We start from the raw sequence: 14,966 nt of genomic DNA, 5'->3' as shown, positions 1-14,966 counted from the left end.
TTTATTGTAGAAACTAAAGATGAATGAACAAGAATTGTATGTGTTTGTCAGTTCTTGAAGGTTTCACAAAAAAATTAGCTGCTCATCGCTTTTCAGTTGTGTAATAGTACATATATGTATCACGTGATTCGAGAAAAAGCTCATAATTAAAGGTAAAATTGGTAACAGTGACTGTATTAAAGTGGAACCCATTTGAGCTCAATCAATTAAATCAATCGGGTAAAAAGAATTTTCAAATCAATCATTAATACATGTTACCTTAAAAACAACAAATATCTGTTTTGCACTTGTTATTTTACAAGATTATTTTAGATTATGACTACAGCTGTCATAATCTGTGTCATGTTGCTATTATGTAAATAGGTTCATCAAGTGAGAGATGTGAAATGAAAAACTTTTAAAGATAATGATTTTGTCGTTAGATGGTCTAGGGGCTATTACTGCACCTTAATTTACATCCTATGCTTTAAAAAGGTACTTGCAAAAAGTTGGTTCAACCATTACAAAAATAAACTATAGTTTTTCAAGTGAAACTATAGTTTTCGGAACTATAGTTTTGGGGATACTATAGTTATAGAAACTAAAATTTTGGGAGAAGTATAGTTTTACAATTGATAGTTTTGTTCCCAAACACTACAGTTTTCAAAACTATAGTTTTCCGTGAACTACAGTTTTCCAATGAATCTATGTTATAATGTAGTTCATTAACTAAGGGTTACATAAACACAATTTAGCAAATTCCATGTAAAGGTTCTAGTAGTACACATTATTTTATACAGAAATCAATGAAACTATAAATCCACGATATTTTAATTATACATTGTATTTTAACCAGATAAAAATATTCACCAATTTTTTTCCTTTATAGAAAAATATCATTAAGTTGTATGGATAGAATTAATAAAAAATATACTATAGACAGCTAATGTTACTCTTTACAGGATTCGTGTTGTTTTTTCCATGCTTGTTCCTCGTTATTAAGTTTGAACTTTATAGCTTTTACAACATCTTCTTCTATAACCTGGCGTGACATGTTTGAATACTTCACACTCGTTGCATGCTCTAGAAAAAAGAAAGGAATAATGTCCACCTCAACTCTAAAGGATATTTTCTGATAGATCATAAGGTGGGAAGTCAGCAAAGACAAAAGCTAATAAACTTGACTAGGTCTGAAATACAAATACAAAGTATAAAAACAACATAGTAGTTCACAACAGTAAGTTTAAAATATTAAAAGATGCATTAAATTGTTGAGTCATGCTCATAAACCACAGAAACATGTGGATACCAATGTATCCGTTCCCACATGGCTAACAGCCAAGGAACAGTTATTGACGTTAGTTAAATTTCCTTATGTACCATATATAGCTTAAACAGAGGAACTATACCGACCAATAATAATATTTGTTGTTTGTAATAGAGTATAAATACTGCACTGTAAGATAATAAAAATTTGTTCGATCATAAAGTTCACTCGTGGTTGTTACTGAAGGTATGTATAGAGTATATTACGAAAAGAGATATGGCGAGTAACTCGAACTCATCATAAATTTTCATTATTACCACTTATTGTCCCATACAAGACATGGCACAGGGAATGATTGAACAATATACTATGTCTGCATAGTAGAACATGTAAAAAAGAGATGTTTACAGCTGGTCAAACGTGCTTGAAAATGCAGAGTCCAAATATTTATAGTGAAAAAAGTCCTTGAAATTTTTAAAGTTTAATTTCAATAGTACTCAGACTCAAATAAACATATATCTACTTACGAATTAAAGAAGTAGTGTATGTGCGATCAAGCCGAGGCTTCACCTGAGCATTTTTCCCTTTTTGGTCCTTGTAGCTGTGGGTAGCCATGTGTTCAAGGGATAAGGTTGTCCCCATTAAGTTAGCAACATATGATCCAACTTTCTTTGCAACGATTCTTTTAAGGACATGCTTTTTGACAACCAAATTTGGTCCCAAAGTGACCTGAAATAAATTGAAGAATAACAGCATTTGAAATTTATATTACTGGAGTTGCAAATGTTCCATCTCCAATTAAATGGAGCTATTTTATTTACTCAAAGTGTTCATGAAAAAGCAACCCTCAGTTACGATTCTAAAAACAAACGTAAATAATTTTAAAAAGGATTGCTGCAAATTACAACTTGAATTATGTCCATTTGATGAGTCAGTGTTACATAATTAATTAATTCTAATAGATCTGTTTTAACTGCATGTTAGTTTATCAACCAAATCTAATGCTTAGTACCATTTAAAGCTAGGTACAGACAAAACACATCATTTCAGGGAGAGAAGTATCTTCAGTTGTTGCATTTGAGCAATCCAGAGGGCTTTCTTCCATAGTTTGGTTGGTTTCATTTGATAGTCCATTGATAGAGCTCTCAAACAGAGCAGTTGGTATGGGGGAAGGGTTTTCTTCTGGACGATTGGAAAGGTTTGAGTAAGAGCTATTTCTCCCAGATGAAACTGGGGTGAATCTATTCTCTATCACAGGTAAACCTTCAATGGGTGACAAAGATGTGGTGGAAGGGGATGGACGGCGATTTACTGAGGATAGTTCTGGTCAGAAATGATCTTTGTGGAAGTGAGCTAGCGAAATCTTCCAAGGTACACACATATCTTCTTTACTTTTTTAATGAAGTTCTTAAATCTATAAAATTAAAACGATATATCATTAGCTTCTAAAGGTTGATGACACTACGTAATAATGAGTTGTTCTTTTTTACCTAAATACTAAATTTCAAATCCAAAATATACTGAATAGAACAAGCAATTTACAAATTTCTCCATTTTGGAAGACAAAACTGAAAAGCAGAGAAAGCATTGATTTGAAAATACAAATGAAGTAAATTTCCCTCAAGCTCACCATTGCCATTGTCAATTTGCTCATTAAGTCTTTTCATCTGATTTTCCAACATTTTTACTCTCTCTTTGAGTTCCAAGGCGTCTTTTTTATACTTGCATTTATCATTGCAAAGTGCACTACCTTAATCTGACTGACTCTCCTAAATAATCAACAAGAACTTAGGCAATATTTAACAATATTTTCCTTTTAGTACCAACTATTAAGGTGTACTTTACTTACAACAAGTACAATATATTATAATGATAAATCTCAATTTTTTAATTTCATAAGCCCCACTGAGTGAAAATTCATTTGTATGATTGCCCTATACAAGCCTTACACTGTACAATGTTCGCATTTTAAAAGATTTTTCACTTAGAAACAAGAAATGAATTTCAAATTAACTGCATTTTATGACTAACAGGAACATATCATAGAGTATTAACTTTTCTGGCATTTAAACCAAACAATATCCAAATTTTATTCTGAAAAATGACCTAAATTCCCTAGCATTTCTCATTAAAAATAAAATTGCATAATTTAGAGATAAGAATAATTAGTGTTATCATTGTGTATAGTACATACCTTGGTTAATCACTCTTTTATAAGTGAAGCAAGACTGGCTGAGCAGCAAGCCTCTGTTTTCTTTGCCCTGGATGGCTTCAGCTTTTTAGGAATACTGTGCTCCTGCTGGTAACAAGAACAACAATACAAAATTTTATACATGTTGTTTGAAAAGTTTGTTATTAGCTACTACTTCTCATTTAAATTCTTAGGTTCATAGCCTTGTTCAGCAATGTAGACCTTCGAACATACAATTAGTAGCTAATAACATTTGAATCATGAATACCATATGGAGTACTTAACAAATTTCCATGAATGCATCATCACATTAGTGACATGAGTGCTAACTATAGATGATGGCAGCAATAATTGAGGAACATGCAGTAAACACCATATAAACAAAATGTGGTCAATGTAATATTTCATGCAACTCACCACATCATCTGATTCACTATCATTTTTAATTGTAAACTTTGCTTTGTGAATTCTTTTGCGACACCCTTTGCCAGTATTTATAGAGAAAGTTTCTTCTTTTCTCATTGTCTTGAGATAATAATCTTTACTATCTGTTTATACAAAATAATGGATGACTATTTAACAACTATTAAAAAATAATAATTTTCAATTGGAAGCAGTAGCATGCCTGAAATTATAAGGAAACGACCTTATGCAAAGTTTGGCCTAATGTATTGCTACATGTATTTAAGAGCAAACAAGTTAAAATCTGGGAAATAGACACATCCTTATTGTCAGTATTGTAATTGAACTATTGCTATGTAGAAGAAAGAACAACATTTGAGCAAAGGCTTTTTATCAGAAAGTACTTCCCTCCTAAAAAAGCAGTAAGTTGAATTGATAGCAGCAACCTTCATATCAACTATGACTATTTCTACAAACAAGACAGAGAAATAAACAAATAGATTTTAACACAGAAATTTACAGAAATATAGCAAAGCTAAGATGTTTCATGAAAGAAATGATAACAAAGAGAAAGAGCTTCATTCAGCTCTAGCAATTAGCTTTTTGGCTGAATTATACAAGCTTTTAGAAATTTTACAAAAAATTCTACAACAGACTAAAAATACTAACCTGAAACCTCTATTATCTTTGCAGGAAATTTCCTCGACTTGCCGTTTCCCTTTGTTTTTCCATCGCCCCAAATGACTTACGTTTTGAATCCTTTAAGTTCATCTTTGTCTTTCGACATATTTTCATCCTAAAAAATGATGTTAGAATATGGAATGATATCCCATGTATTTTCGTTGTAAAAATTCACCAATGCAAACGCCATATTTTCGAATATTATCGCTGAAAAAGGTTTTTCAACTCCTAAATTATATCCAACAAACAAGACATTCAAAAATGACCGCCTTTGAACAATAAATGTGAAGCGACTATGTGATAAATGAATACGACTATAATTGGCGATACTCGTTTGGACTTTGGGTCTATTTCCTATACACAGTTAAGCCCCGTTCACAGGGGGAAATTTTCTTTGACAAATGATATAAACAAGGATTATGTGGTTCTCTTAGTAAATCTCTTAGTTTAAATCTGTTTGTGGTTCTCTTAGTAAATTTTCCTCGAGCTTACCATTGCCATTGTCAATTTGCTCATTAAGTCTTTTCATCTGATTTTTCAGCATTTTTACCCTCACTTTGAGTTCCAAGGCTTCTTTTTTATACTTGCATTTATCATTGCAAAGTGCACTACCTTCATCTGACTGACTCTCCTAAATAATCAACAAGAACACAAACAAACAAACAAACAACATTTATATACCGGCCAGTATTAATCCCCGCCAGGGGGGTTGACCGGTCCATGAATTTTTCCACGCCACACGTCTCTATCTCTCGCCATATCTCTCGTTATACCCATCGCCTTCATATCACTGTTCACAGCATCCATCCATCTCTTTCTCGGTCTACCTCGTTTGCGTACTCCATCAACATTCATATGCAACGTTCTACGAATTTCAGCACTTTCTTCCCTCCTTTCCACATGCCCAAACCACCTCAAACGCTGGCGCCTTACCCAATTCTCGATACACTCAACACCAACTCTTTCTAATCTCTTCACTTCGAATCCTATCCATCAACGTTACACCACACATCATCCTGCATTCTCCTTTCCGTCGACGCCAATCTTCTCAGGTCCTCTGCTTTCGGCGCCCAACACTCTGCTCCATATCCCAAAACACTTCTAACACATGCCTTATACAATTCTCCCTTCTGCTTCAACGAAGTCGACTTTCCGCACAACATTCCCGACAACTTCTAAAACTCCACCACGCTGCTTGAACTCTGTTCTCACCGCTTGCTCGCACCTCGACTATCATTTAACACATCGCCCAGATATTTAAACCTGATACACCTTCCAAACTCACGTCACCCAGTTCAAACCGTTCAATCGCGACTCGCCCACCACTTCGGCACGTCCCGCACTCAAAATCAGTTACTCTTTGTCAATGCACCACGGACACCTGAACATCTTCCATGAACCCACTTACCGCATTTCCACACATTATCGAATTCACTCCTACTTTTCCCACACACACCACATGGCCATTTATCACTGTCCTTCACCTCCACCTGCCTCGAGCATCTCATGCCCTTCGTCTTTGCCTCATTCACTTTCAGTCCCTTGACTTCTATTGCCGTTTTCCATTCTCGGTACCATTCCATGACTTTCTGCTTCGACTCCGCCACCAAGACAATGTCATCTGCATACAACAAACACCAGCATCCTTCTTTTCTTCTCACTTCCTCTGTCAGTACATCCATCACACAAGCAAACAGTAACGGCGACAAGACTGAACCTTGATGAACACCAACTTTTACCTCAAAAACACCAGATCTAACACCTTCATCCATAACCACCGCCTCTACACCTTCATAAGTCTCCATAACTGCCCGAACCATATTCTCTGTCACACCTTTCTTACGCAGCGAAATAAACAAATAGATTTTCAGAGAAATAAACAAATAGATTTTACAGAGAAATAAACAAATAGATTTTCCCACAGAAATTTACAGATATATAGCAAAGCTAAGATGTTTCATGAAAGAAATGATAACAAAGAGAAAGAGCTTGATGCACTAGCAATTAGCTTTTTAGCTGAATTATACAAGCTTTTAGCAATTTTACAAAAAATTCTACAACAGACTAAAAATACTAACCTGAAACCTCTATTATCTCTGCAGGAAATTTCCTCGACTTGCCGTTTCCCATTGTTTTTCCATCGCCCCACATGACTAACGTTTTGAATCCTTTAAGTTCATCTTTGTCTTTCGACATATTTTCATCCTCAAAAATGATGTTAGAATATAGAATGATGTCCCAAGTATTTTCGTTGTAAAAATTCACCAATGCAAACGGCATATTTTCGAATATTATCGCTGAAAAGCTTTTTCAACTCTTAAAGGTCACCTGAAATGCTTGATATAACTTTGCTTCATATGAAAGCTTAGCTAATGATTAGCCTATTCGCCAAATTTGAAAGTCCAATGTTTTATATTTTATGAGATATGGTCTTCTGAATTCATGACATTGACGATTTCCGAAGGCCGAATTCAAATAGCGCGAGCGAAATTGAATTACCCAAGCTGGGGCGAGTGTGACGTAATAGCAGTGAACTCGACATTTGAATAACTGGAATGATAACCGAAGCCAAAAATTGAAGCCAAAAAAACATTTGTCGTCATCATTCGTCATTACACGTCAGGCTCTAGTCTCTCGCGTGTTCATTTTAATTTTTTTAATCATTTGTCGCTTGGTAATGGTAGAGTTCGGATCTTGATCAGAGCGTAAAAATAACGAAATTTTTGGAATGAAAAGGTTCACGGAAAGTGAATCAAAGTGATAAATCGAAAAGCAAGGTCAGGTGAACTTAGCCGATCTGCTATTACGCTGCGGTTTTCCTTTAAAATATATCAAAGTCTTTAAGGATATTCAATTATTGATATCGAGATGACAACCATTTAGTACTTGAAACACTATCAAAATCGATGAAAATGACAATCGCTTTGTAAAAAGTAAAAATGCGAGTTATAGACTCAATATTTTTTATGAAACTGGATATTCAAGTTTCTTTTTTTTCGGAAAAACAGATCTTTAAATCCACTTAAAAGACAAAAAAGACAAACACTGTCTGACACCGTTTGAAAATTTACCTTCCGATGTAAGAAAAATTTTTGCTTGAATATTTTCTCGTCATATTTTCTTATTGTGTTGTCTATTTAGCATACAGTGTAATTTTCAGTTGGCTTTTCCTCGTAACAAGTTGTAAGTTACAACGAAATCACTGTAGTAAAGTTTCAGCTGTAAAAAATAACCTTTTGCGAAGAGTTGGCCTCGTGTGTTATTTGTCGTGATGTTGTTTATATGTTTATGCTTTTGCAATTTGTATTCAAATTTATATTGGCCGTGTATGTTTGGCACTCAGGGGAATGAAACTGACGTACAAACCGCGTGAATATTCGACTTTGAAGGACTGGAACTGACGTACAAACCGCGCAAGAGACTAGGACTTTAGCTTCAATTTTATATCTATAAAATGTATTGTCGTTATCATTCCAGATATATATATATATGGAGTTCACTGCGTAATAGTTGCCATTGCATGTAATAGTTGCCATTTTTGTTTTTGCTGCTACTATTAATGCGTGTTTATCTCGATGTCTTCAACGGAGGAAGAAGTCGAATTTGACATCGAATATATTGCTACGGAGGTCCAGCCTTACATGTTTGAACCGCTAGCTAGTAGCAATAATGTTGAAACTGACGAAGATCTGTCTTCGTCGTCGTCAACGGACAGCTCATCTGACGAATATACTCACAGGATTGGAAATACAAACTGGTGCGTTGCTTTTTCATGATTAACATTTCAGATCGCGTCATAAAATTCTTTTCTTTATTTTAATGGCAGGTGTGAGTGTGGACACTGTGTGGCGATGACAACCGGCCGGGAAAGCATTTGTTGCCATGAGGAACCGAAGACAGACCCTAAAATTCATGGTGACCATTTATGCATCACAGAAGAACAAGAGTTTCACATGGTCTGCATCAACGAAACAGTCGTTAGAACAGCTATGGTTGTATTCGTTCACGATCACGGGGCAATACCAGACGCTCCAGAAACCGAGTCAGTTTCAGCTTTTTTGATATCTCCTCATATATCGACAATAATTTGCTTATGTTTGATTTTGTTTTGTTTCCCAGAACTTTGCGTTACACTGCCTATAGGCAATGGACAGCATGGATACATGGAAGCTTGGCAAGAAATATCGACTTCCTATACCATCCTGTGCTGTTAAAGAAATAAGGAAAGCATTTCCTTCACCTTCTGGCATATATAAAGGCTTTGAATATGCACAGCATTTATAAATACCTGTGAGTGTTAGACTTCAGTTTAGTTAAGATTGAATCGTGAAGTATGTTGTTGCACTGCTGTTACTTTATCAACTTTTCAACTCTACTAGTCAGTGGATCTGGTATTTTTTGTTGTCTTTCTGTTGCAATTGCTTGGTTTAAACTGGAATTAGCATGTCTGCACCTTATCACTTCCTCCATTAGTTGTTTCACATAGTCTGTAAAACAGGGGGAGAAGAATTAAACTGAGAAGTGCAAGAAATGTACCATCAGTAGAACAATTATTTGGCTTTTGAGTGCTAAAACTTGTCCTTACCATAAGTACTATCAATTTTAACACCTTTGATGACTCCACATGACTGTCTTGATTTGGGGTGAGACACTTTCCACATTAATTCCCATTTTCTTTTTACGCCTTTGTTCTTTACTTCCATTTTCATTGAAATGGAGAGCAGCAATCAGTAATCTAAAAATTTAATTTTACTTTTTAGTGTGCCACCTTGCAATCATTTTCAGTATGAAAACAACATTGTTTATTGTTTGTTTACCTAGCTTGCATTGCCTTGTAAAAGAAATGTGTATGCTTTGGTGCATATAGTATAACAACTCGATGAAAACCTTAAAGAGCTGATGTTTGTTTCTCATGGCTGAGCTTCCCAATATCTTTCATGAGATACCTGTTTTCAACAATTGATGCCAATTCAGTAAATGCTCTAGATCCTTGGAAAAAAGATAGAAAATTTTATGGTGCCCATTTATGTCATATGTTGACAAATAACACCACATTGTGGCATTGGCTGGCAATTGAAGTTTGTTGATAAAGAAAGTATCAATTACTGTAAATAACTATTATGTCTTATACCAGAGCATTTACAATTAATTTGTACCTTTCTTTATCCATAAGCGAGGCTCAAGAGTACCATGCTCACATTTTGGAAATAATTCACTATGACCATCATGAATGTTGCAAATGTGATTCAGCAATGATAGCCATTTAGCCTTAAGTAGTTTCTCATCACCACCACTACTTGCAGCACACCAGTAGACATGGTTAGATATTGACTGTGCCCAATCAAGTAGCAATCTACATCCACTCTTCTTACCGGCTGCCATTACCTTTTTTTTGATACCTGTAGAAAAAAATAGACACTGCACATTCATAGTTTCTACCCCCCCTAAATTTAGGGGGGTCTTGGAATTTTCAAAAATGCCTTCTAGGGGTGGGTCGAAAAAATTTTGAATTTCTAGGGGTGGGTTATAAACTAGGGGTGGGTATGTCTATGTAGGGGTGGGTTCCGAGATTTTCCCTATTAGAAAAATTAAAAAATAGATGAAATGCATCTATGATAAAAAAAGTTAATAACTTCAAAGTTCAACATCACTCAATTTTTGCCCCCATGTTATTGCATCATCTATCTTCATATTACCCTATAAGGGACCAAAAATATCTCCCTAATTTGACACCATGTTATTGCATCAGCCATTGGCGAGTTTGGTAAACTTGCTTGATTGACAATATTTGTGAATACATAGCTTTATCAGTGTTGTATATAGTATGCACAGAGAGACCATAAATAAGTCTAAAATCAGCTTTCCCATAGAAAAAAATGAATTTTTTTTTCGGCTCGTATGTAGGGGTGGGTAAGGAAATTTTGGACCCAAATGTAGGGGTGGGTTACCAATTTGGGGTGGGTATGTCTATGTAGGGGTGGGTTCCAACCACACTAGAAACTATGACATTGGTTAAAAAATTGTAATGCAAAACATAGCAATAATTGATCAAAATATCATGAAATTAAATGCAATTAGAAAACTGCATTGCATTCCCTTACCACTTTGTCAGTTTGTGTTCCATTGTCACTTATGTTACATTTATCTCTTGAGTCCAGTTGTCCACTCAAAAAAAACGAACATGTTTTTGATGTATTTTCGTCCTCGTCAGGCTGCTCAATGTTTTCCACAGAGTTCTCAAGAGCTTCGTTTATTATCTGAATTGTATATGCGTTTTTTTAAAGTAATGCACTATAATTACATTAAAAACTGCTTGGCTACAAGACTTTACCTCTAATTTCCTGCGCTTTGCATACGCGTTTCTAGTTGCCTCCGGTTTCCGTTTATCACCAACTTTCGACCTCGAATAGTCGAAGATCGTTGGTATTGCGTCTTTCTTTAACCTTAACCTGGTTGGTCGCCATCCTAAAGATTTCAGGAGTCCGGGGTTTTGGACAAAACAGCAGGCTTCAAAGTGTGCCGAACAGAGCTTTGACCTTTTCGAAGGATTCCAATCTTTCCTTTTCACCTTATCGACCCATGCTTGGCGTAAAGGATTTTTAGCGGGGAAACTGAAAACCCAACTTTTCCGCCTTAGATTGGTTCTTAGAAGAACCGTTTTTGCAGTTAAATGCCACACAGTAAACCATCTTAAAATAGCCGATCAAAATCAAACTTTATTTATGAATTCATATTTGCCGCTTTCTCGCGCGAAATGTCAATGGCAACTATTACGTCACGCCGAGTACTTTCCGACGATAAGCCGACGGAATATTTTTTACTTCTATTCAAAAAAAACACAAATTCACACGTTGATATCTCTTGAAATAATCATGGGATTGTTTTCAAATTTTCTTTGAATAGTCTACGCAATATATACATTTTATATGTCAAATAAACAGAAATATGAATTTTGCATTTCAGGTGACCTTTAACGTATCTTTGCAACAAGCAACTTGTTAATCAGATTGAAGATCATGGAATCGGGTAAAGATTAAGGATTACAAAATAACAGTCCCAGTCTCCCAACGCTCTCGTCTAAATCTAAACAGAATAGTTTGAAACAATATTGAAACAAAGCAAAGAAAAGATTTTTGTTTTTATAAGTTGAGGTAAGCCTGGTGTTTCCGCGTTTCAAAAACCCATGTTAAGCGTTCATGAAAATACCCTGAAGTAAACATTAAAAATAGCTTATGAAAATACGGTCGAATTATCAATTATCCGAGAAATACGAAGAAGTTATGGTTCTCAGTGAAGTGGGGGATGCTCTAGGTTATAAAAATGGTTTGTGGGAATTCTGTTACAGTGGTACTCAAATTCATGAAGAACTAGAAAAACTCGGAGGACTTGATAAAATTGACATTAAAGGATGGAGGCTTAGTGACGACACTGTACTATACATTGCTACAGCAGAAGCGTTGGTTCCTGAATGGACAACAACGGAAGAGTTATTGAGCATTATGGATAAAAAGTACAAGACATTTGCTGAGGATATGTGGGAAAGAGCTCTTATGCGGACCACAACAAAGGCATGTTTCATGTTACGACCTCTTGAGGAAAAAGGTTACATTATACCATTTAATGAACGAGGTGGCGGATGTGGTGCAGCTATGAGATCCATGTGTATAAGTTTCATCTTTCCTTGTGAAGATGAAATTGAAATGGTAATTGAAATTGCTGTTGAAAGTGGAAAGATGACTCATAATCACCCCACAGGTATTCACCATTCATAATAAAGCAACGATTTCAGATCATGTCTCAATTTTCAAGTCACTAATGTCTTGTGTTTTGTCTATTAACAAGTGTTGCTTTGTATAAAGTTTGCTAGGTTTTCCTGTTATCTGCATTTCTATTCATTTTGACAAACCTTTATAGTAATTTAGCTTTTCAATCCTTTTGCTTTTCTTGGATGTTTTATCTTCAACTCTTCCTTCGATTACTTACTTGAACAAGCCATTACCATGAATGTTTCATATCCTTTTATCTAATATCAATTTATAAATGAAATAAAAGATGGTTGACCTTAGGTTTGCATAAGTCTATTTAATCCATCATTTTCGAGAACGACATCTCAAATCCTCCATCCTTCTAATATTCTTGCTTTTAATCACCATATCTTTGATCTGTCCTTTTTATCGCTTTTCCACATTTCCAAATTTCTGTCTTCTAAAAGTTGTTTGAATTGCCATTGCAGTTCTTGCTTTTATATCTTCACTACTAGAGCCATTGAATCCATGATTCATGTCAAAATGCCGCTATTATGTAAATAGGGTCATCATAATGTAAGTGACTTGAAATTAGCAATCTTTAAAGATAATGATTTTAATTATAGGTTATCTTGGGGCTATTACTGCAGCTTTATTTACAGCTTACGCTATACAGAAGATACCTCCAAAAAGTTGGGGATCAGGACTTTTAGGTGTTTTACCCAAAGTTTGGGAATACATTGAGAAGGTTGGTCGTGATGTAGAAGAAAACAAGAAATCTTGACACTACTTTAAAAATAGTTGGGAGTCATATCTTGAACTACGGGGATTAATGAATGAAACCAGTGAACAAAAGTTTCCAGTGACATATAACATATCTGAACGTGATGCTTTTTATAAATCTGTAAGTTGTGCAGGTTGGGGTGGGTCCAGTGGTCATGATGCACCAATGATTGCTTACGATGCTTTGATGATGGCAAAAGATTCCTGGTTTCAATTTCGTTCTTTCTTTATCTTTCATGGTGGAGATAGTGACAGTACAGGAATATTGGCTGCAGCATGGTGGGGTGGTATATAGTATGAAAGAGGTACCCCTTGGAAATTATAAGTACTTGGAATATGGTCATAGGCTTATGGAGCTAGGTAAAAAATTACTGAATGTATCAAAGAATATGAAAAACTAACAGGACAGTATTTATTTAAGAAAATTTATGTCATAAAATTCTGTTATCCCAATATACTTTAGTATGTTTGTGAATCATACAATAAAAATTACTACTTGGTTATAACATAACTGGGCTGTAGAGTAAGTTTATTGACAAGATATCAGTGAAACTATATATAGACAAGGACCATTACATCTTTAGGTTCATTTACCTCACAAAATGCAAACTGCAAACGTTTTGTTCATTACCAAAAATACCTTCTCAGGGAGAGGGGAGTTGACTTAAAAATAGGCTTAACATAATTTAGAAGGCACAATTTTCTTTGAAACACGTAGCTACCAAAGAGTTACTGTAAAGCGTTGTTATATTCACCAGTTTCATAATACATCACAACTAGATTGTTTAAAAGACTTAGCGACATCAACCTGACTAGTTCCTAACGTTTTTTTGCGAATTTCCTTAGCTTTTTTGTGAAATTCTATTGCTTTTTCGTAATTTCCAGTTTTATTATACACCAAACCAAGATTCTTTAAAGACTGAGCGACATCAACATGATTTGGACCTAACGATTGTTTTCGAATTTCCAGAGCTTTTTCGTGAAACTCCATAGCTTTGTCGTAGTTTCCAGTTTCATATAACACCACACCAAGATTGTTAAAAGACGTAGCGACATCAACATGATTTGGACCGAACGATTGTTTTTGGATTTCCAGAGCTTTTTCGTGAAACTCTATAGCTTTGTCGTAGTTTCCAGTTTTGTATAACACCAAACCAAGATTGTTTAAAGACGCAGCGACATCAACATGATTTGGACCTAACGATTGTTTTCGAATTTCCAGAGCTTTTTCGTAAAACTCTCTAGCTTTGTCGAAGTTTCCAGTTTTATGTAACACCACACCAAGACTGTTTAAAGACGTAGCGACATCAACATGATTTGGACCTAACGATTGTTTTTTAATTTCCAGAGCTTTTTCGTGAAACTCCATAGCTTTGTTGTAGTTTCCAGTTTTATATAACATCACACCAAGACTGGTTAAAGACGTAGCGACATCAACATGATTTGGACCTAACGATTGTTTTCGAATTTCCAGAGCTTTTTCGTAAAACTCTCTAGCTTTGTCGTAGTCTCCAGTTTTATATAACACCATACCAAGATTGTTTAAAGACATAGCGACATCAACATGATTTGGACCTAACGATTGTTTTCGAATTTCCAGAGCTTTTTCATGATGATTTTTAGCTTTGCTATATTTTCCGGTGTCATGGTATAAAACACCGAGGATATTAAAATACCAAGCTTTGTCATAACTAGATTCTTCTGATTTAAATTTATCCAATAGTTCAAGAGCAAGATCGTATTTTCCAAAATGTCTTAATCTGCCAACAAAATATTGGAAAACTTGTAAAGTGTTCATGTTGATTTTTGTCTTGTTGGTCTTTAATAATTGAACAATTTTTTCAAGATGTGGCATTAATTTGATTTCGTCGTCTCTCTCTTTAAACGTGTAAAGTGCTTCAGATATTTGATCAACGTT

The 14,966-nt window shown here is 35.1% G+C and overlaps 2 protein-coding genes and 2 long non-coding RNA genes across 4 annotated transcripts in view; 1 reads left to right on the top strand and 3 right to left on the bottom strand.

The window, feature by feature from the left end:
* Positions 1 to 805: 805 nt before the first annotated feature.
* Positions 806 to 14,966, bottom strand: part of LOC124448953 — a 35,759-nt gene continuing 21,598 nt past the window's right edge. Inside the window, exons 2-3 of the mRNA XM_046999905.1 lie at positions 1,774 to 1,975; positions 806 to 1,062 (exon numbers count right to left, since the gene is read on the bottom strand). Coding sequence (XP_046855861.1) covers positions 929 to 1,062; positions 1,774 to 1,975 — 336 coding nt within the window. The 3' untranslated portion in view covers positions 806 to 928. The remainder of the gene's footprint in view (positions 1,063 to 1,773; positions 1,976 to 14,966) is intronic.
* LOC124448960 lies at positions 2,607 to 6,637 on the bottom strand. The gene is made up of 5 exons (XR_006949347.1): positions 6,599 to 6,637; positions 3,855 to 4,308; positions 3,441 to 3,545; positions 2,877 to 3,015; positions 2,607 to 2,660 (listed from the first exon to the last, which is right to left on the bottom strand). It is a non-coding gene; the product is annotated as an uncharacterized LOC124448960 (long non-coding RNA).
* LOC124448956 lies at positions 8,687 to 9,401 on the top strand. Its single transcript, XR_006949342.1, has 2 exons — positions 8,687 to 8,810; positions 9,342 to 9,401. It is a non-coding gene; the product is annotated as an uncharacterized LOC124448956 (long non-coding RNA).
* Positions 9,409 to 9,965, bottom strand: LOC124448954. The gene is made up of 2 exons (XM_046999906.1): positions 9,677 to 9,965; positions 9,409 to 9,509 (listed from the first exon to the last, which is right to left on the bottom strand). The coding sequence occupies exons 1-2, from the start codon at positions 9,948 to 9,950 to the stop codon at positions 9,409 to 9,411; spliced, it is 375 nt and encodes a 124-aa protein (XP_046855862.1). The 5' UTR covers positions 9,951 to 9,965.

This window comes from Xenia sp. Carnegie-2017, unplaced genomic scaffold, assembly GCF_021976095.1.
Source record: "Xenia sp. Carnegie-2017 unplaced genomic scaffold, XeniaSp_v1 HiC_scaffold_23, whole genome shotgun sequence".
Lineage (NCBI taxonomy): Eukaryota > Metazoa > Cnidaria > Anthozoa > Malacalcyonacea > Xeniidae > Xenia > Xenia sp. Carnegie-2017.
This window is presented reverse-complemented; position numbering and strand designations above follow the sequence as displayed.